At 37.6% G+C, this 21980-nt stretch overlaps 1 protein-coding gene across 6 annotated transcripts in view; it reads right to left on the reverse strand.

Annotated features, from left to right (window-relative positions):
• Window positions 1-21980, reverse strand: part of Dock3 (dedicator of cytokinesis 3) — a 299922-nt gene that overhangs the window by 172515 nt on the left and 105427 nt on the right. For all 6 annotated transcript variants that reach the window (XM_029542839.1, XM_021206339.1, XM_029542840.1 and 3 more), the window contains exon 6: window positions 5314-5462. In XM_029542839.1, coding sequence (XP_029398699.1) covers window positions 5314-5462 — 149 coding nt within the window. The remainder of the gene's footprint in view (window positions 1-5313; window positions 5463-21980) is intronic.

Consider the following 21980-nt stretch of genomic DNA (forward strand, 5'->3'; position numbering starts at 1 on the left):
ATAAATATGGATCTATTTTCATTCTCCTACATACAGACCACAAGTTAGACACTAGCACCATTTATTGAAGATGCTTTCCTTTTTCCACTGTATGTTTTTGGCTTCTTTGTCAAACATCAAGTGTTCATATGTATATGTGTTTACTCCTGGGTCTTCAATTCTATTCCACTGATCAGCCAGTCTGTGTACCAATTTCATGAGATTTTTATCACTATTGCTTTGTAGTACAGCTAGAGGTCAGGGATGCTGATTCCCCTGGAACTTATTCATTTATTTTAAAATTAAAGAAAAGAACGTGGAATGAGAGGGGGAGGGGTGGAAGGAAAGGAGGATAGGCAATACTTCGAGAAAAATAAAGCAAAAACCAAACAGCGACTAAATTACAAATAGTGGTGACAAGTAGATGAGTTTTATGTCTCACACAAACAGGGTACAGTTCTCTAAACGTATGGGTTTTAGGATCCATCCTAGGCACAATGCCAGTTCCAGCACTCACCACCTAACAGTGCTTCTTGGTGACAGTTCCCTCACTATGTAAATCTTGGAAGGTCAAAGGAGCATTTCATTATAGTAAGATCAATGGGTCTCTGTACTTGCTATAATGTTGTAATTAATACACTATCAAAATCTATGACTGTTCATGAAATTGATTTTGAAAAAGCAAATTATATGTCAGAGCTTATAGAAAAGGCATAATTTTATTAAATAAAAGACTAAAATGTGTCCATCAAATACTGACAGTGGATCTACCTACATGCCAATATAATACTACTACTACACTACTTTCTGGCATTTATAAACAACTGTGAAACACAAAGTGTGGAAATATTGAGGTATATGTGAAAATGATGGAAATGATTTTCCAAACTCAGCTTTGGTGTGGAATAATCTCTTTTACATAACTTATGGATCATAGTGTCTTTACAATAAATCATCTCTTATTTCTAAATATGAAGGAAAAACAGAAGTTCAAGTATCAGAAATTCTATCCATTTAGAAGAAATGCTTTGGATTTGTCTGTGTGTTTAAATAGAAAAAATAAAGCCAATGAAATGATGTCTAGTGACACTCTGCGGTACCAAGCCCAACTGTCACCAAAGAGGCTTCCTCTAGAAGCTGATGGTAGCAGAGGCAGACAGTCACAGCCAAATATTAAGTATATCTTGGAAAACCCAGCAGAAGTGGAGGATGAAAGATTATAGGAGCCAGAGGGGCAAGGACACCACAAGAATACAGCCTTCAGAATCAATTTAAGCAGGACTTACATGGCCTGCATTGACAAATGGACACTGTCTACGCTACGTAAGTCTATGCTAGATCCTCTGCATATATGTTGTGCTTTTTAGCTTGGGTTTTGTGCAACTTCTAGCAGTGGGAAGGGGGGGGGTCGTCCCTGTTTTTTTTTTCTATTTTTTCCCCTACTCTTGGGATCCTTTTCTTCATACTGGGTTGCCTCACTCAGCCTTGATATGAGGGTTTGTGCCTAGTTTTATTGCATCTTCTTATGCCATGTTTGGCTGACAACCCTGAGAAGCCTATTCTTTTCTGAAGGAAAAAGGAGTGGGTCTGGGAGAGAGGAGAGGTAAAGGGAGTAGAGAAGGGAGTGGAGGGAGGGGAGGCTGTGGTCAGAATGTATTATATGAAAAAAGAATAAAAGTAGAAAAGAAAGCAATAACAACAAAAATACAGACAGTACAAACAAAAATACATAATTTTTGTTTGGGGTTCAACTTTATTTTCTAATGAGACAAAGAAGAAAACTGGAGGAAGAGGTGCCTGAAGAAGGAAGAAAAAGTACAGGGAAAGGAGGGACAGAGTGGAATTGTGCTTCTTTGATTTTTTTACTAAAGTGGAATTATTTCACACTCACACACACACACACACATACACACACACACACTTCACTGAAAAAAGTTGTTAAGATGAAATAGTTCTACAACGGTCAAAGATATTTCCCCTCTCCTTAAGTTTTCTTCAAAAATAATCTGTACTGTATCTAAGATGTTACTTTAAAATTCCCTCATTAAGATTGTAAAATATGATTGGTTTGTGTTCCAAGCTTTATAGTAAAATGTTAACTGATATTTCAAAAATGTTTATCTTCTTTATTAACTGGTTTTATGGTTGCAGTTAAATTCCAATATGATGAATTGTATAACTATTAGTGGCATTGATTCAAATTCATTTACTATTATCAGGGGTTTTTGTTTGCTTGCTTTTGGGGATTTTTTCTTTCTTTTTCTTTTTCTTTCTTTTTTGAGACAGGGTCTCTCTCTTTAGTCTCCTGGCTAGCCTGGAACTATGTGGACCAGGTTGGCATTAAACTCACAGAGATCCTTCCTCTGCCTCTGCCTCTGCCTCTGCCTCTCTCTGCCTCTCTCTGCCTCTCTCTGCCTCTGCCTCTGCCTCTGCCTCTGCCTCCAGAGTACTGGGATTGAAGGCATGCACCACCACTCCTGGCTACTACCATGGATTCTTAAGGTAAGTGCAATGGTACTTTATAATGACTAGCATTTGGGGCTGAGGACACAGATTCATTAGTTGTGCTGTAATTTAACATATTATATTTTATTGTTTTTGATCCAAGTCATTAATTTAGAGAACACTATCTGATCAATGTACTTGAATTCATGTATACTATAGCATATAAGTAGGTTAGTATACAACAACAATTACATTGTATAGCCAGGAAAAACTTTAATTCATGTATATTATGGCATATGAGTAGTTTGGTATACAACAAGGATTACCATGTACAGTCAGGAGTTAATAAGCAAAACAAACCAGGATAGAATCTTGTCCCTTCAAAAAATTAAATCAATTTCAATTGTATTTCTCTTATTTCTAGTAATAACAACTATCACTCTCAGTTGGATTCACTCAGATATATTAGGTTTTTTTCCTGATTTATTCTTATACTTAGCAATTTCTTTCCCCAAGTTTCACCTACAAAAAGGAAATGAGAGAGAGATACTATGTACCCTTGAATACATAAAAATTGTTTTATTTGACACTATCAGTTAATGTTACTACTTACAAAACTCTGGCTAATGTATCATTTCCCTTATGGAATTCTAAAGCAACTACTTTATTATCTGTATCTGGTACTAATGATAAAACTTTTGAGTCCAGTATGACTACTTTTTTTTGTAAGAAAAGCTGTTTTTCTATTTAAAGACCTTTAAGAATTTCTATTCATTCCTGGAATTTTTAAAAAGTCTTCCTGTACGTTAATCTGGAGTTTGCTTTAACGCCACTCATTACTTAACTCAACAGTGGCCCCTTCCTATCTGGAAGCCGCTTACTTTGGCTCTGGGATTTCTGCTTCTTTATAAACACTACCTCATTGTCTTTGCTCTTTTTCTGGAAATTAGATTTGATCTTGAACCTACTCAGTAATGATTCTCTACCAGTCATTATATTCAGTGAATTATTTTCCATCCTTTTTTGTTTTATTTTCAAGGAAATTACATAAAATTTATCTGAGTGTTTTATTTTAGAAATCACATTCTTCCTTCTTTCTTTATTGACTCTAATTCTGAATAATGAGCCTTCTTTATTCTCTTTGTAGACACTGGAGGAGTTTGATTTGTTCTTAAAGTTTTTAGTGAACTTCCCATTTCTCTTAAAGGAGAAGTCATTACCCTTGGGCCCAGATATTTTTTTAATCCTGGTCTCCCTCTTCCATAAGAGACAATTTATTTGAATATCAGTGAAATCTGATTGCTCATTTATATATAAAAAATGCACTGGAAAAAATGTAGAAAGTTTTGTGCATAAATAGATGACTGGCAAGCTTTCTTTTCTGGTAAGAGTAGGGGACCTGGTCATTATATGAAGCTTTTAAATGCCACAATACATGAGGTCCTAATTCTTCCTCCAGTTGCCCAGTTTCTTTGAGGCTGTTAGTTTCTAATATAAAGGAAAAACAACTGGCTATTAATTCTTCTCAAGAAATGATTATCCTTCATACAGACTTACCATCACTGTTACCTTTTAAGGTCCCTCTTATAGTCCCTGATTCTGGAAACTTCAGAGCAGACTGGCTCCAACATTAGCTAAAATTCTCTCTGCCTGTATTGGCTTCTTCTGTCAGCAACTTATTTCCTACCTTTCAGAAATACATCCACATGTCTCATTTACTGGTTTCTTTTCTATCATTCCAAAATGCTTTGGCTGGAAGACGTGAATATAAATATTTAAATATATTTATACAAACATGTATGTCTAAAGTAGGAAACAACTGGTTGTTTCAAAGTTCAGTGGACATGAACAATAACTAAATTTATGAAGAAATACAACTTTAACCTATATCAATTTATAATGACAAAGTTTCAAATTTTTATTTTTAAAGTTTTTTTTTATTTTATGTATATGGATGTTTTGCCTGCATGTATGTCTTTGCACCATGTCCATACCTGGTGCCATAGAAGCCATAAGTGAGCAGCAGATCCCCTAGAGCTGAGGTTGTAGACAGTTGTGAGCTGCCATGCTGGGTGCTGTTAATTGAACCCTGGTCCTCTGAAAGAGCAGCCTGTGGTTTTAACCACTGAGCTAGCTTTCTTGCCCTCAAACTTTATTTTAAGGGCACAGAAAATCATCATATTCACTGTACAAATGCAGGAGTCTTTCTGAATGACAAATGAGTTAAGAGTATTTTAAAATATAAATCTTTATTTATAGGTTATGCTTATTCAGATTCATTGTATGGGTATAAAACATAAAGAACACTAATGCTTCTCGCACGTGCATTCTCTCTCTCTCTCTCTCTCTCTCTCTCTCTCTCTCTCTCTCTCACACACACACACACACACACACACCCCTCATATATTTGTTGTGTGTGTAGGTATGCAGATGCCCAAGCAACAGTCAAAGAACTTGCTGTAGCAATCAGTTTCTCTTCCACCTTGTAAAATCTGGAGATCGAACTCAGCTGAAAAGGTTCAGTGGCAAGTATCTTTATCTGCTGAGCCATCTTCACTGTACCAACTCCCCTTTTCTCTAAAGCACCACAAAAACTTTGTATGTATACTGTAATTAGTAAGGTTTACAATAAAGGAATCTGATTCTCCTAGAAGACAGCTCAGAGGATAACCCAGTCAAATTCCTTAATTCTTTCCAGAAATAAAAACACAGGCTAAGAAAACTTCAGACTAGAACCATTGATAACTAGGGGAAAAAAAAGACCTAGCAAAACTGTATGGAGGATATATTATCTTTTAACCATTAAAGAGAAGCTTAGCTCAAGTTTAAATTCTATGAGGACTAAGTTACAAAGAAAGTAAGAGATGCCCAAGTAATAGTTATACTTACTCATTACCCCAGTCCAGACGCACGGTGATGTGCCGCTTAACCTCCCGCACCTGATCCTGTGTCAGGTGACCAGACAGTAGCTGCCTTCGCAGGTCAATAAGTTCATTCATCACATGGCGTAGTTTGTAGAAAAGATCTACTTTGTGTTTCTGAAAGGTATTTTGGTGTGGATGAAATATAAAAGGGATATGGAAAGGGAATGAAAAGAGAAAGAAAAATAGTTAAACTATGGAAAGTTCTCATTTTCCTGAACTATAAAGGCAATGTAAGAAGAATACTTAGAAACAAAAAGGCACTTCCTAAAAACTTGTACACAGTGATATCTAATAAGGCAGTAGAACTAATCTGCATCATCGAAAAAGCACACCCTCTACCTATTCATGGACCACTCATCTCAAGTAAATCAAAGTTATTAAGCTTAATCAGAAAAGTAACTTACACAGGAGGCCAAAGCTGATTTCACAATGGAAGCAATAATGCCCCCAACAGCAAAGACTTCGACCATCTGGCAACACCTCTAGTTTCATCAGGAGGGACAGTCAAGTTAAAAGGAGGGAAGAGAATTAATTGCCCTATTTTGAAGCAACTAAGGTTTCATATAGAGCCAGTCTCTGGAGTGAGATTTCTTTCTTGGTTTCTAGGCCTCATCTAGCTTTCTAATTAGCTTCTTTAAAACAGTGTGTGTCCCTAGAGTGGGCGATTTCTACTTCTTTCAGCTTAATAAAGATCCTTACATTACAAAAGTTAAGTAGAAACATCATAATGAACTTAATTAAGGGCATTATAGTGTTTATTACCTTGCAAGTAAATAACAAAACACAAAAAACTAAGTACCCACTTAATGCTTCAAAAACTGTTCTTAAGAATATAAATTTCAGAACTGGAGTCTTATTTCACAGAAGCAAAATCTTGACTTTTTGAATACTTAGGATTCTCTTTCTTTCAGAGAGAAACATGATTTTATACAATTGTTGAAGATAGTAAAGTATAACCAAGTATTATTAAAGGATGCTTTAATAATCAATCAACACATTCTATAGATGCAATTTTTTCAAGTACTTTTGTTCCATAATCACTTGATTACATGGGTCAAAAGGAACAACTGTATTGTCACAGAAAGGAAGGATCCCTAATATAAGTATTGACACTGAGAGTTAGAAATGAAATGACTAAAGTACTATCAGAGAAAAGGCAAGAACATCAGCTGAGAGTGATACAAAGGGATGCTGAAGCTTTAGAAAATATAAACCAGTTTCTCAGGGATGCTGATTTGAATTAGAGGATGAAAGACAGTTTCAGCTTCAAGGTAGTTCTAAGACTTGTGAACACTAACAAAAAGTAGGGTTCGTTTTTTAGGCCAAGAGTAAGGGAGTTTACTGATACAAGTGTATCACATATGTCTACATATGTGCTATGATTTATTCTTCTTAAAGATGTATTCATTTTTATTTTATGTGTATTGATGTTTTGCCTAAATGTATGTCTGTGTACCAATTCCAAGCCTGGTGCATACAGAGGACTCAAGAGGGCATTGGATATCCCTGAAACTAGAATTACAGACAGTTGTAATCTGTCATGCTGGTGATGCGAATCAAACAAAGTCTTCTGGAAAAGCAGCCAGCATTTTTTATTGCTGAGCCATCTCTGTAGCCCATGTGCTACAACTTAAATTTTTGTGTCACATCAAATTTACATATCAAAATCCTTAAGGCAATGGTATTAGATGGTAGTACCTTCGCAGAGATGATTACAGTTATGAGGGCAGAGCACAATTAGCATTAGTGCCCTTGCAGAGGACTGGTCCATGGAGTTTGTTTCCTCTGCTACACAATGTGAGGATGTAGTGAAAAGGTGTCACTTATGTGGAAATGACCTCTCCCATGTCAATAACTCTGTGTCTTCATCTTAGACTTCCCAAATTCCAGAACTGTGAGAAATGAACTTCTGTTCTTTACAGTTTATAGAATTTTTATATAGCAGCTTAATTAAGATTATTTATATGTGTAGTATATATGTATAATTATATATATACATATATATGGGTATACACATATATAAGCATATACTCATGTAATATATACACATACATACATAATGTCTATGCTAGAATACACTGAAATAGTTTTTAAAGAATTATAAACAATTTTGGGGGGTTTTGTTTTGTTTTTTGTTTGTTTGTTTGTTTTGTTTTGTTGAGATAGGGTTTCTCTGCATATCCCTGGCTGCTCTGGAACTCACTTTGTAGACCAGGCTGGTCTCGAACTCAGAAATCTGCCTGCCTCTGCCTCCCGAGTTCTGGAATTAGAGGCGTGTGCCACCACGCCCGGCTAATTATTTGTTTTTAATAATGACTTTTTATATTAAAATGTCCAGAAATCATAATTGCACCCATGCCCTGTTCTTGTATAACAATGTAACTGACAGTCCTACAAGGAAAGACAGTGGATTTTCTCCATGAATCTAGACAGGTCTTGAGACCACTCTAAGCAATAGAACATGACAGAATTGAACTGAGTCAGTTGTGAGCCCAAAATTAGCCTACTTCTTGCTGTCTATTGGGATGCATAAATAAATAAACAAATAAATAAATAAATAAATAAATAGTCTTTTAAGCACAGCTATATGTTGAAGCCACAAGTTGGCATCCTAATAAGTAGTTCTTAATACCATATACCTAGCCTTGCCAAATTTTCATATCCCTATTGCCCACCCTACAACCACCTGACTGCAACAAAATAAAACTATGAGAGAAAACTGCCCAGCTGAACTACTGAAACAGTTAACAGTTGTTTGAAGCTTCTAGGCTGTTCGTGGTTTGTTATATAGATTACTGGAATGGAACTGCTATACTTTTTACCTAGTAGAAAACCCATTCTCATTTAACTATGCAAAGGTGGAAAAACCTGCTCTAGTCTTTTGTGTAAAAATAGAGTAAGAATGAAATGCATAATATAATTAGAAAGCAGCATTAATAATGCAATCAACATGGTGTCAACTTCTTTCCAATCTTCTACACTCAACTCAGTAGGATCCTCTCTCTGGGACCTGGTCCTTGCTGTGCAGGTGCTTGCTAGTATGCTTTCACCTATAATAATGTCCTTCCCAAAATCTTACCCTAGCTGTTATCAGTGAAATTCATTCGTTGAAATCAAGGTAAGAACCTAAAGCCACTGACTCAGTGGAAGTTCTATGTAGCCAGAGGTTGAACACTAACTACTGAATTAAGCTGTACCAGAAAAAAAAATTCTCCCACATTGGAATAACTGGATTATAGTCAACATAACCACCAATAAGCCAAACCAAAATTTAAAAACAGATCAATGAGGGACACTTGTAAAAGTCCACAACACCGAGGAAAAAGTGATGACTCAAAAGCGTTCAGAAAGACAACGTGTAAATACAAAGAAGTACAGCACTGACAGCAGGACAGACAGCAGCGGCAGAGATGAAAAATACTGAGGCCATGCACAGTTCTGTAGGGTTTGCTTCTGTTGCTATGTCTGTGTGAAAGTCTCACTGGATGCTAGATCCTGAATGAACTCACACTCTTGATCCTCCTGCCTCAACCTTCTGAGTGCTGGCTAGTACAAGTATATATGCCCACACCTAGCTAAAATTCTTTATCTTATTTGTAACAATTTTATATTCATCAAAACTGTCAATCTACTGGTAAGGGGAGGTTAATACATTTTAAAATAAGAAATGTTAGGACATCAAGTGAGGGATGGGGTTGCCATCCCACAATCACATCTCTGACCCCTAATTGTTCCTGTCTGAAAGAATTACAGGGATGGAAATGGAGAGGAGCCTGAGGAAAAGAAGGTCCAATGACAGGCCCAAAGTGGGATCCAGTTCAAGGAGAGCTCCCAAGGCCTGACACTATTACTGAGGCTATGGAGTGCCTACACTACAGAAGACCCAACAAGCAGCTGAAAGAGTCAGATGCAGATATTTGAACCCAACCAATGGACAGAAGCAGCTGACCCCTGTTGTTGAGTTAGGGGAAAGCTGAAAGAAGCTGAGGAGAAGGGTGACCCTGTAGAAGGACCAGCAGTCTCTCTCAGTTAATTTGGACCCCCAAGATCTCTCAAACACTGGACCACCAACCAGACAGCATACTCCAGCTGATATGAGGCCCCCAACACACATACAGTAGAGGACTTCCCAGTCTGTTCATTCAGAGATGATGCACTTAACCCTCAAGAGACTGGAGGCCCCAGAGAGTTTAGAGGTCAGGTGGGGTAGAGTGGGAGGTGGGGGCATCCACTTGGAATAGGGTGGGGTAGGGAGGAGGTGTGGGATGTGGAGCAGTTGGAGAGTGGATGGGTGCGGGGAATAGAATATAGAGTATAAAAAATAAAAATAAAATAAAATAAAAAAGGAATGTTAATTTTTATTTTACATGGTTTGCTTTTCAGAAAGCTACTGGTAAAGTGTTTGTCAAATGAGCAAGTAAGCCAAAATTAAGGCAAAAGTGGTTTAGCCTAAGAGACAAAGGGACCTAGGGGGGAAAAATACATCTTTCAGGACATATTAATGTAGAAGGTAGCAGAGTTCCACAAGACATTACTGAGAAAAATTACATTTATTAAATACCTAATGTAATGAACACACTCAGTGGAGATTTTATTTCTGCTAAGAGGTTAGATTTTAGAAAATGGAGTGAATAAGATCAAGCAGTCAGTGCCTGTGAAAACAAGCAGTACAAGAAAGGAAGCACAACCAGAGGTCTTTATTTATGAAAATAATCACACACACAGCATAACAACTGACTGCTGATTCAAAAAGGAGTGATACAAAATTCATTAAACAATTACACAGACATTGTAGCCACTGACTACTGATTCAAAAGCTGGTGATTTGGGACTTTGGACACAGGCAGGACAGGGATGTAGGTGCATGAGCATTCTGTTTACTTATTGTCTTTTACAATAGGAAAAACTGTTAAATAATACCTGAAGTTCAGAAACGGCATCCATTAAGGGAATACTATTAGAAATGTAAAACACTGAAGAAATAGCCAAAAGAACTAGAACAAAGTAAATATAGACCCAGAATTACAAGTGGGAAGAGATGGCACCAGGACCCAAATTGAATTAAATGACTAGCAGTCCGTAATCTCTAAATTTAAAATTCAGATTTACATTCAGTTTTGGCTGTTTTAAAAGATAAAACTGAATAACCCCAACTATGAAAAGCCATCTTCCACTGCGCAAGCCAACTCAGTACAGGACACAAAGTTGACTGTAAACACAGCCCTCATTCCTAACCAACTTAAATATTGATAATTGGAGCCAGCAAATCTGTCTAAGTACAATAACTCTCTGTCAAAATCAACACAAAAGCCAGAGCACTTATATGTCTCATTCCTGAAACACATGAGGAATGAAATTCATTCCACAGCAGAAGGTGGCCCTGGAGAAAGCTCTGTGTCTTAACTACAGCATGGCATTTATCCACAGATAGCTTTCACACTGGAGACAGTACATATGGAGCAGGCGTGGGAGCAGCTACCCTGCCAACCAAGCCTCTGCTAGGTTCTCAGGCACCCTGTGGCAGTAAAGAAAAAGAAAAAGGCAGAAGGTACATATTTACATCCACTTGTCTAGAAATACAGCAGTAGTCATTTCATACCAGGACCTAATACCAAGGAAACACAAGAGTTCCCTGACTTCTGTGGTATGCCTTGCTCTTTTCATTTGTGGGGAGGAAGGAAATAGGGGGAGAGAGGGAGAAAAATAATAAATCTATCTGCAATTGTAGTTACTATCACACCTCTGATTTTATTCTTTCTCCAGTAGACACTGATCTGGACCTGGCCTCAAAATACCATGTAGTTTGCTAGATGAGCTTCTAAACATGACTACTAGCAACCCACTAGATAATAATACCCACCAACCCTTACCCTTATCTAGTTTTGTATCTTACTTATATAAAAGAACCCCTACCTAACAATAATGGTTTTTAACACCCAATTGGTAATCATAATCTTGGTTTGCATCTTATAGTCCCTTTATATTTTAACTGTTTGTGTATATAATTCCTTTTTAAAGTATGGCTCATTTTTACCTGTTTTTAATAACTGTCATATGCTGTATATTGTCATATTCTGTATCTTCCTGATGAAATGAACCTTTACTTCTGAAGTATGCGCTGCTCTGAATAAGGTAAACAAGCCAGTGATCACTGCTTTTCTTTTAAAGTTACTTATAAAGTCCTAAATTTGAACTCAAAAGGCTACCAAAAGTCTGAAGAAGTACACAGTATAAAACAATAAAACTAATAATAATAATAAGTAATGAAGTATTTTTCAGTTATCATGAATAGCATATATGGTTATACATAACTGTATATTGATGAAAAACCATGGCTGTCATTTCCAAGTAAGCATGAGCTCATTTATTCTAGAGCCAATAGTAAGTGGCCATGGAGCTTTTTTTTTTAATGCTTTAACTTCCTTCAACAATGTATTGGCTTTCAGTGTACAAATTTTTTCAGTTTCACAGCCAACTTTATTCCCAAGCATTTAACTGTTTTTGATGCCATTATAAATGAGACTGTTCTCTTAATTTTATTTTCAGATAGTATGCTAATTTTATAGAAATATGAGTGACTTTAGTATGTTCTCTCTATCATTAACTTTCCTAAATATTTGTTAATTCTAATGAGGTATATGCATGCACAGAGATGCCAGAGATTTCTACATAATAAGTTAGTTCTCTAGAAACAGATAGTTTTGCTTCTATTCCTGGGTGCTTTTAATTTATCTTTTCCCCATTTGTTCTGACTTGGATTCCAGAATGAAAGCTATAAAAGCAGGTACCTTTGTCTTGTTCCTATTCTTGGAAGAAAAGCTTCACGTTCTCACCACTGAGTAGACTACAGCTAGCATGCAGGCTTATCACACATGATTTTATTAGGTTGAAGTACACTTATTCCAGTTAATTACTGCTTAATTGTATCAACTTTACAGGATCTAAAATGACCTAAGAGACAAACAGCTGGGCATATCTCTGAGTGTCTAGACTGGGCTAACTGAAGGAAGAAGACTCACCTTATATGGTAATACTATTCCAGCAGCTGGTATCTCAGGGAAAATGAAGAGAAGGAAAGCTGAGCACCAGTGTCCATCTCTCTGCTTCCTGACTGTGCTGAAATATGACCTGCTGCCAAGCCCTCCCCACCATGACGGACTTCACTATGAGCCTAACCAACTCTTTCCTTTCCTAAGTTGCTTTAGACCAGCACTTTTTTCTTTTCTTTCTCTTTTAGCAATGACAGAACTAATAAAAAATTTGTTTATTTTACTAAACAACTTTTATCATAAAAGGTACTCTCTGGGTGTTTTACTGGTGTGAACAGACACCATGACCAAGGAAACTCTTATAAAGAACATTTAAATGGGGCTGGCTTACAGGTTCAGAGGTTCAGTCCATCATCATCAAGGCAGGAACATGAGAGCATCCAGGTAGACATGGGACTGGAGATGAGATTTCCACCTCTTGTGCCAAAGGCAGCTAGAAGACTGACTTCCAAGCAGCTGAAATGGGGGTCTTAAAGCCCATACCCACACAGTGTCACACCTACGCTAACAAGGCCACACCTCCTATTAGTGCCACTCCCTGGGCTTTGGCATTATGGCATACATATGATAGATATGTTTTATCTATCATATAAACCATCATATTCTACTCCCTGGACCCCTTAGGCTTGTTCAAACACATGAGTCTATGCAGGCCATACCTAGCCATAGTATAGTAAAAAAGTACATTTAATCCAACTTTCAAAGTCCTCAGTCTATAGCAGTCTCACAATGTTAAAAGTCCTAAGTTCAAAGTCTCTTCTGAGATTCATCAGATCACTTAACTGTAATCCCCAAAGTAAGACAGGAAACCAGCTGGATAAACTCCCAATCTCCATGACTGATGTCAAAGAGGTCTTCAGATCTCCAGCTCCTTTTTTATCTTTGTTGACTACAAAAAGTTCTTTCTCCTTGGCTGTTTCCACTCCCCATTAGCAGCTTTCCTCTGCAGGTATCCCACAGCTCTGGCATCTTTAATATCTTGGGGTCTCCAAGTCAACTCCATGTTCACAGCTTCTTGTTCTGATTCTTTGTATCTACATATGATTTTCTGGGATCCTCCAAAGGGCTGCAGTCACTTCTCCAAGTCTGCACTCTGTAGCACTCTAGGTAATTGCTGACTCCACTCCACTGCTGCTGCTGTTCTTGGTGATCCTTCCACGGTACTGATATTTCCAATACACTGGGGCCTTCTGCTGCTACCAGGCTTCACCAATAGCCTCTCATAGGCTCTCTTCATGGTGCCAAACCTCAACTTCTTTGCATGACCCCTTCAGTCCTGGACCATCAACTGCAATTGAGGCTGCACCTTCACCATTGTCCTTCCCTGGACTCTCATGGTGCCAAGCCTCAGCTGCTCTCCATTACCCCGTCATACCTTCAAAACCAGAACCACCTGGGTGATTCTTACACATTTCTAAGTCCAGCTGAAACATGAGATACAAATTTGCTATATCTAGAACATAGCCTCTTTGTGCTCTTTCAGTAATCCCCAGATTTCACCTCAGTGACGCTGGTCTCTTCTCCCCCCTCCCAATTTTTATTAAGTATTTAATTCATTTACATTTTAAATGCTATCCCCAAAGTCCCCTATACCCTTGCCACCCCCCGATCCCCTACCCACCCACTCCTACTTCTTGGCCCTGGCATTCCCCTGTACTGGGGCATTTTGTTTGCAAGACCAAGGGGCCTCTCTTCCCAATGATGGCTGACTAGGCCATCTTCTGCTACCTATGCAGCTAGAGACACGAGCTCTGGGGGTACTGGTTAGTTCATATTATTGTTCCACCTATAGGGTTGCAGGCCCCTTCAGTTCCTTGGGTACTTTCTCTAGCTCCTCCATTGGGGGCCCTGTGTTCCATCCAATAACTGACTGTGAGCATCCACTTCTGTGTTTGCCAGGCACTGGCATAGCCTCACAAGAGACAGCTATATCAGGGTCCTTTCAGCAAAATCTTGCTGGCGTATGCAATAGTGTCTGCATTTGGTGGCTGATTATGGGATGGACCCCTGGGTGGGGCAGTTTTTGGATGGGCCATCCTTTCGTCTCAGCTCCAAACTCTCTGTAACCCCTTCCATGGGAGTTTTGTTCCCAATTCAAAGAAGGGGCGAAGTGACCACATTTTGGTCTTCCTTCTTCTTGAGTTTCATGTGTTTTACAAATTCTATCTTAGGTATTCTAGGTTTCAGGGCTAATATCCACTTATCAGTGAGTACATATTATGTGAGTTGTTTTGTGATTGGGTTATCTCACTCTAGAGCCTAGCATAGTCATCATCAGAGAGCCTTCAACTGTTCAGAGCAGATGGAGACTCACAGCCAAACATTAGGGGAGCTCAGCAAATCCACGAGAAGAGAAAGAGGAAGAATAGGAGCCAGAGAGGTCAAGGACACTGGAAGAAAATACCCCACAGAATCAACTAACCAGTTCACAGGGGCTCAAGTCTTTTGCATATATGTTACGGTTGTATAACTGGTCTACAAAGCATTTTCCAGGACAGCCAGGGTTGTTACACAGAGAAACCCTGTCTTGGAGGGGAAAAAAAGATTTACAAAAGTTAAAATAAAAAAAAAATGGTGGCTGAAGAGATGGCTCAGCAGTTAAGAGAACTGGCTGCTTTTCCGGAGGTCCTGAGTTAAATTACCAGCACACACATGGTAGCTCACAAAAGTCTATAATGGTATCCAATGCTATTATGGTATACAGACAAACAAAGGACCCATATACATAAAATAAATAAACAAATATATCAGAAAACTAGATGGAACTATAGGTTACATTACAAAATATAAAAATACTGCATGCTTCTTCTCATGTGGAATCCAGAATTATTTTTAAAGACAAAAATGTGAAAGATGGTGTATCACAGACTTCTGCAAATGTTTCTGGAAAATACACGAGGACAGCTAGAGAACAACCAACCTGTAAGGTGGGTTAACATCAGGAAAACAAAGAAAGAAAACTTTAGAAAACAGAACAGAAGCACCCGAACTCCTTCCAAAAACCTAAACCCTGATTAGAAAATGCTCTCCTCCCAGGGCCAAGGCAAGTGCAACTGCAGAGGATCAGAACTACTTTTGAGAAAGTTGAAGCCTCTGAAAGTTCCACACTGTACTTTCAGTGATATATAACTCAAATAGGGAGAGGGTAGGGGTGGGGGGTACAGTGACTGAAAAGCTGTCAGAGATATGACAGAGGGAGAGAAGATGCTGGGAAAATCCTCTCTTAAGCATTCAGCCTGATAAGTGGAAAAAAGCTATTTTTAAACAACTCCTACCTGCTGAGTCAGCAACTAGGTAGTTGTAGAGACAAAGAAATTTAACTTCAACACTCACTCTGGAAACCCAGAACAGATGTCATGGGCAAAATAAGTGAGATTTGACCTACAGTTCTCTATATAAAGGAAAAAAACGTAATCAGAAATCTGTATTGTGTTCTGCACAGTGCAAATCTAGCCTAGGCCATGGTTTAGAAGGGGACATACAAATAAAGGCACCACACCTACAAGCCACCCGGCTAATGGCCTCTATAGCGACAAGACCAGCACTCAAAGCCTGCCCACACACTGGACTGTACAAAGGCAGAACAGCACATGTACCTCACCTCAGCAAAGAATACCACGAAACAGGAACACAACCAAGAGAGAGCACATAGAAACAAGGCTAGCTCCTGGGCATAAGTCAGAGGTCCCATACTCCTTCCTGAAACGATCTCCTTTGCCTCTATACTTCCCTTATAAGTTTATACTGGATAAACTTAGTCCTGTCCTGTTCTCCTATCTCCCACTTATGGGATTTTTTGAAGTACAGATGGTCCTGGATGGGGTCCCCCTTCCTCGGCCTCCTAAGGCACATGTTTGCCTTAGGTTTGACTGAATTTCTCACCTTTTTTCCTTCATTCCACCTTTAGCTGAAGCTGCCTTACTTCTTTCTTCCCTTCGTCTTAAGTGTTCTTCCCTTCTTTGTACTTTCCTTTTCTTCTTTTTTTCCTTTCTTTTTCTTTCCTTTTTTCCCTCTAATTCGAACCACTAGTCTTACTCTCCTTCCTTTCCATGCCTTAGGACATGCCTTAGAAACCGATGCCTTAGGACAAAGCCAAACCATTTTTGCAACTTTACTCCCTCCTCTATTATTACTATATAATTTTATATAATTTATTATATAAAACTGATTATTAGTATATTTTAACAGTGGGCCTATACACTGTAACTGGTTCAAAAATAATAATGTTTTACTCTTCAGAGCAGTACTGGAGCCGGGCCTAGTGGCATACACCTTTAGCCCCAGCACTTGGGAGGCAGAGATAGATAGTTCTCTTAAGTGTGAGGCCAGCCTGGTCTATATAAAAAATACTAGGACTATAATGACTAGAGAGAGAAAGACCAGGTCTCAAAAAAAAATCCTATATGTGATAAAGAGCCAAAAACATTCTGGATATCTAGATAGGAGTTCCAAATCTATGAGCTGGTGGATTAGCTACTGAGCTACATGTCCAGTACAATAGGTTGGCCTTGAAAATAATCTGCATGTCATCATATAGAGACCAAGCTTGGACAGGTCCAGAAGACCTAACTAGGCTAAAAATATAAGTGAATCAGATTCCTTGATACCAAAACCTTTTTCACTGCTTCCTCTCCTTCACTCCTTCACTTCCTAGGATGTTCCTTGTAGCCAGTTAACTGAGGAAGAAAAATACTGAAGCCTGTCACACAAACAGGCATGTCTCCACAGTATGTTTATACCAACACAAAATGAAAATGTTGAAGCATACTATAGCTCACTTGAAGGAGCAGTCTACAGGAGAATGATGAGAAATACCTTCATGGTGAACAGAAGTTTGAGTGATATATTTGGGTTATGCACTGTATGCGATATGAATGATAACCAGAAATACACACAGACTCTGGATCATGAGAAGTTTTAAAAGTGTAGCTGGGCAGTAAAGAGACTTGTAGCAAGACAAAGAAAGAGCAGTAAAGAAAGCATGGAGTAAAAGGAATACACATGGATCTATACTAACTTGACCTGAACATTAACCTCAAGAAATTCAAAGTCCTACTAGGATATTTATCACATGACTTGTAGGCAATGGCACACCCTGGGAAAATGACTAATCTTTTTCTCCTTAGCTGTCCCAGTGCTTGCTCAATAGGCCCATAGCAAGGTGGTCAGGGAGGCAGGGAGAAGAGAAATCAACAACACTGGTCTCTCCTTATTGAAGGTGGATGGCTAATGCTAGTGGTGAGTACTCAATCAACCAACAGTAAAAACCAGCACTGTGTCCTTAGTTTGACATTATTTCTCTTGAACATGTTGTAAGAGGTAGATTAAATTGGACTTTTTATGGTGAGGAGTACAGATCCAAGCTTACTGAACAGGCATATATTCTATGGATTTGTCTTCCTCTGCAATCATTTCTCCAGCATCACTATTCATGGACTCAACTAATACTTATCCCGATATTCATGAAACGTATGGATGGTTACAAATGATCAAGAAATTGGGGGCTGGTGAGATGGCTCTGCGGGTAAGAGCACTGACTGCTCTTCCAAAGGTCATGAGTTCAAATCCCAGCAACCACATGGTGACTCACAACCACCCATAATGAGATCTGATGCCCTCTTCTCGTGTGTCTGAAGACAGCTACAGTGTACTTATGTATAATAATAAATAAATCTTTAAAAAAAAAAAAAGAAATCGGAGCAATGAGACTATGTCTGTAGACTGAATGGTGATTGAGTGATCATGAAACTACACTCTGCTCCACAGTCAAAATACATGGGTTGGAAATCAAAGTGTCGAAGTGGGAATAGACCCACTAAATATCATTCCAATTGCCCATTTATAGACTTTTAAATCCTCACCTCGGAAACTCTGAACTTTGTTAGCTTATAGATAATAGTTCCCATGAGAAGATCATGTTTGAAACAAATGACACGAGAATTGTTCCTATATCCCAGCACTTATGAGTCTGAGGCAAGATAATCAGAAGTTCAGTACCAAGCAGTGCTACTTAGCAAGTTACAGGACAGCCTGGGATAGACAGTAAGACTCTAGCTAAATATAACACACATATATATGAACAAACAAATCAATAAAGAGTTAAATGTTGTGAGTCAGAAAAAAATCTATTTAAAATATATAAACATTTTATAAATCTACATTTATTAAACTTTTTATACTATAGATTTCAATTAATTTATTTAGCAATAGACAAAATTACTTCAGTTTCTTAGCATGTCTTGCATAAAAATGATAACAGGAGTAGCTTCAAAACCTGGAATGGACTATGGTGAGCCTTTAAAATTAAGAATAAAAGTAATACTGGGAAATAAATGTCTTAGTCTAGCAATATTGATGATCAGCAATAATCAGAATTTTTTAGAAATCAGGAGAAATATAACCTTTGTGTATTGTTTCAAATGAGCTTATTTTTTCATGTTGTTTTTTTGTTTGTTTGTTTGTTTTATTCAAAACAGAGTCTCACTATGTAGCTCTGGCTCTCCTGGAAACACCATGGAGACCAGACTGGCCTGCAACTCAGAGATAATGCCTCTGCCCCTCTGCTCCCCTGCCCCCCTCCCCCCTCCCCCCCTGCCCCTCTGCCCCTCTGCTCCTCAAAGGCTGGTGCTCATAGTTTTTTTTTAAAAAAAAATATTTGGAACATAAATACCTGATTAAAATTGGACACTCTTGTATTTTGTTTTGTTTTTTGGGTTTTTTTGGGGGGAGGAAGGGGGGTTAAGAGAGGATTTCTCTATGTGCCACTGGCTGTCCTGGAACTTCCCCTGTAGATCAGGCTGGCTTCAAATTCTGAGATCTTCCTGCCTCTGCCTCCAGAGTGCTGGGATTAAAGGTGTGTGCCACCACACCTGGCTGACAAACTTATTTTGACATAAAAACATAATCATGTATTTTCTAGAAATAATCATTACATAAAAATAAGAATACTAAACAGAAAGACTGTGGTTTGATATCTCAGAGAGATGAAGTTTTCTTTTATAATTCATATATATTCATATATATCATATTATCCAAATAACCTTATATGAACGAAACCTATTTTATCATGCTCATTTATTTTTATATATAGAAAACCTTCTCAATGATAGAACTGTTCTGCTATTAACTATCATATGTTAGTAAAGAAAGAATAAAGGATTTTACAAACGTAGCTCATCCATTGATTGTACCTTGTATTGCCTGAGCATGATGTCACACCTCAACCCCAATTAACCACTGGATTTCCTCACTGTGAGGATGTTATATAAGCAGAACCACAGTATATTCAACTCTATATTCTTACAACTTTTATACAAGATAATTCCCTTGAGATCAATCCAGTTTGCAGAAAAGTACAATTCACTAATTTCTTTTTTATTTCTTTTCATTTCCTCTGTATAAATCAAAACAGACAAAAAACTCTTAAGATTATTTGAAATCATAAAATTATCTTTATCCTTTTTTCTAAAACAACCTAATTGTGGCTGATCATCAATACTGCTAAGACAGGGCATTTATTTTTCACTATAAAATATTTGGTGTTTTATCAGTTTTGTGCTTTTAAAAAGGGGTTTTATGAACAGTCATGAATTCGTTTTTATGTAAATTTTTTACTTTTCTAGAGTAAATACACAAAGCTGGATCACATATTAAATCCATGTTGATTTTATAAGAAAATACAAACACTTTTCAAATAGCTGTATCATTTTACATTTTCATTAGCAATTCAGAAGAGAACCTGATCTACATCTCCGCCATGACTTGGTATTAGCAGTATTTTTTACTTCACTGTTTCAAATAGGTGTATATTTTTACTGCATTTTACTGCAGCCTTGCTTTGTATTATTCTAATGATTAATGAGAAGAAAAGTATTCATGGGATTACTGGCTATCTACAGGCACTTCTGAAAAGTCTCTTAGTTTCTGCCTATCATATATTTGAATAATCTCATTATTTTTCAGCTTTACTTTAAAGAGAATTTAAAGTATTTAAAGAGAGTACTTTATATACTTTAAATATATCTCTTTTTAGGAATGTGTGATTTACAATTTTTTTCTAGTCTATAGTTCTATCTTTTTATTTGCCAGGGTAGTTCAGAGTGAAATTTTTAGGTTTTATTGTCTACTATCAAGTTGTTCTTTGTGAAGTATGGTTTTACTGCCCCTAGCAAGTCCCTTCCCTTCTTTACCCTATTGTCTGGAGTCTTTTGGTATATGGTTTATTTGTTCTGTCCAGAATTCTCTGTTGCAATGCTATTAAAAGCAAACAATGATGAAATACTAGCAAGGATTTGGAGGAAAGGTTAACTATAAACATCGCTGGTAGACATGACAATCAATTAGCACAGCCAAAACAATGCTAAAGACAAACGTGCTTACACCATCTTGCCTAGAATTCAAACCTAAAATGGATTGTGTTTAGCTCATTTTACTCAGAATTCAAATTCTGTTACTTATTTTGGGTATATAATTACTTGTGTATCTTATCATTCTCTCCTCTGTTTCTAAACAGTTTTATTATTGTTTTTCTTTACTGGATTTTGTTATCCTTAAAGGCTAAGGTACTTAAAAGTCTGGTTCACTGCTAGTGGATCCATTCATTGAGAGGTAAGAGGATCCTGATAAGCTGTGATCCAATTAGCAGGTTACCCACAGATAGATTCATGAGGTGGAGGGTAGGAAAAGACTGAGGAAGTAAGTCAATGAGGAGCACTTTTGGATGATATGTCTTGTTTTGGCACCTTCCAATCTGTTTCTTTTTGCCTGCAATCTGCCATTTTCTTCCACTATATTCTTTCTGCAAGGAGGCAGTATTATGCTCAGGTCCAGAAGCAATAGAGCAAAGAGGACCATGAACTGTAAATGCTAAAACCACAACCCAGGATAAATCTTCCTTTTTAAAATCTTTCTCCCACCCCCACCTTCTTCCTTTGTCTCATCACAGAGATAACAAGTAACTAACACAGGTTCTAATAACTTTTCAATTAACTACCAGAGTAACAGTGTTACAGAGTATATGTTCTTTTAATGAAGTAATTGCAAGAAACCATTAATTGATTGGTGTAAACCACTATTAAGATGATAAACAATAAACTTACTAAATTCTCAGTTTTTTGTATTCATTCAGTAGATACCTGTTTATAAAAGCATATACTGACATGCAACTTGTAAGACAGCTAAGATTCCTAGTTATGGAACTTTCATTTTAATCATCAGATTAGGGTAAAGGTGCCATATATATTAATATATTAAAAAACTGTGTTCTGTTAAGGTTCAAAAAATTCAATGATTTCAATTATTCCAATGATAATCAGAACATTCATTTAGAAACTGAAAATATTTTAAAATTTCAAACTGAAGAACTGGTACCAAGGCAGACTTTCTTTCTCTTGGTACAGCAGAACTTTACTGTTCTATTAAATTGTAATGAACTACTTACTGTAGGACCCCCGAGTGAGGGAACTCCCTCGGGTCCNCAGGNCNCAGGAATGAGGAAGAGTCCCTCGGAAACAGAGAAGCCGACTTGTAGTAAACACTCGAGGTACTTTAATGTCAGAGTACTCTGGGTGGACTCATATCTCGC

This window comes from Mus pahari, chromosome 10 (genome assembly GCF_900095145.1).
Source record: "Mus pahari chromosome 10, PAHARI_EIJ_v1.1, whole genome shotgun sequence".
Lineage (NCBI taxonomy): Eukaryota > Metazoa > Chordata > Mammalia > Rodentia > Muridae > Mus > Mus pahari.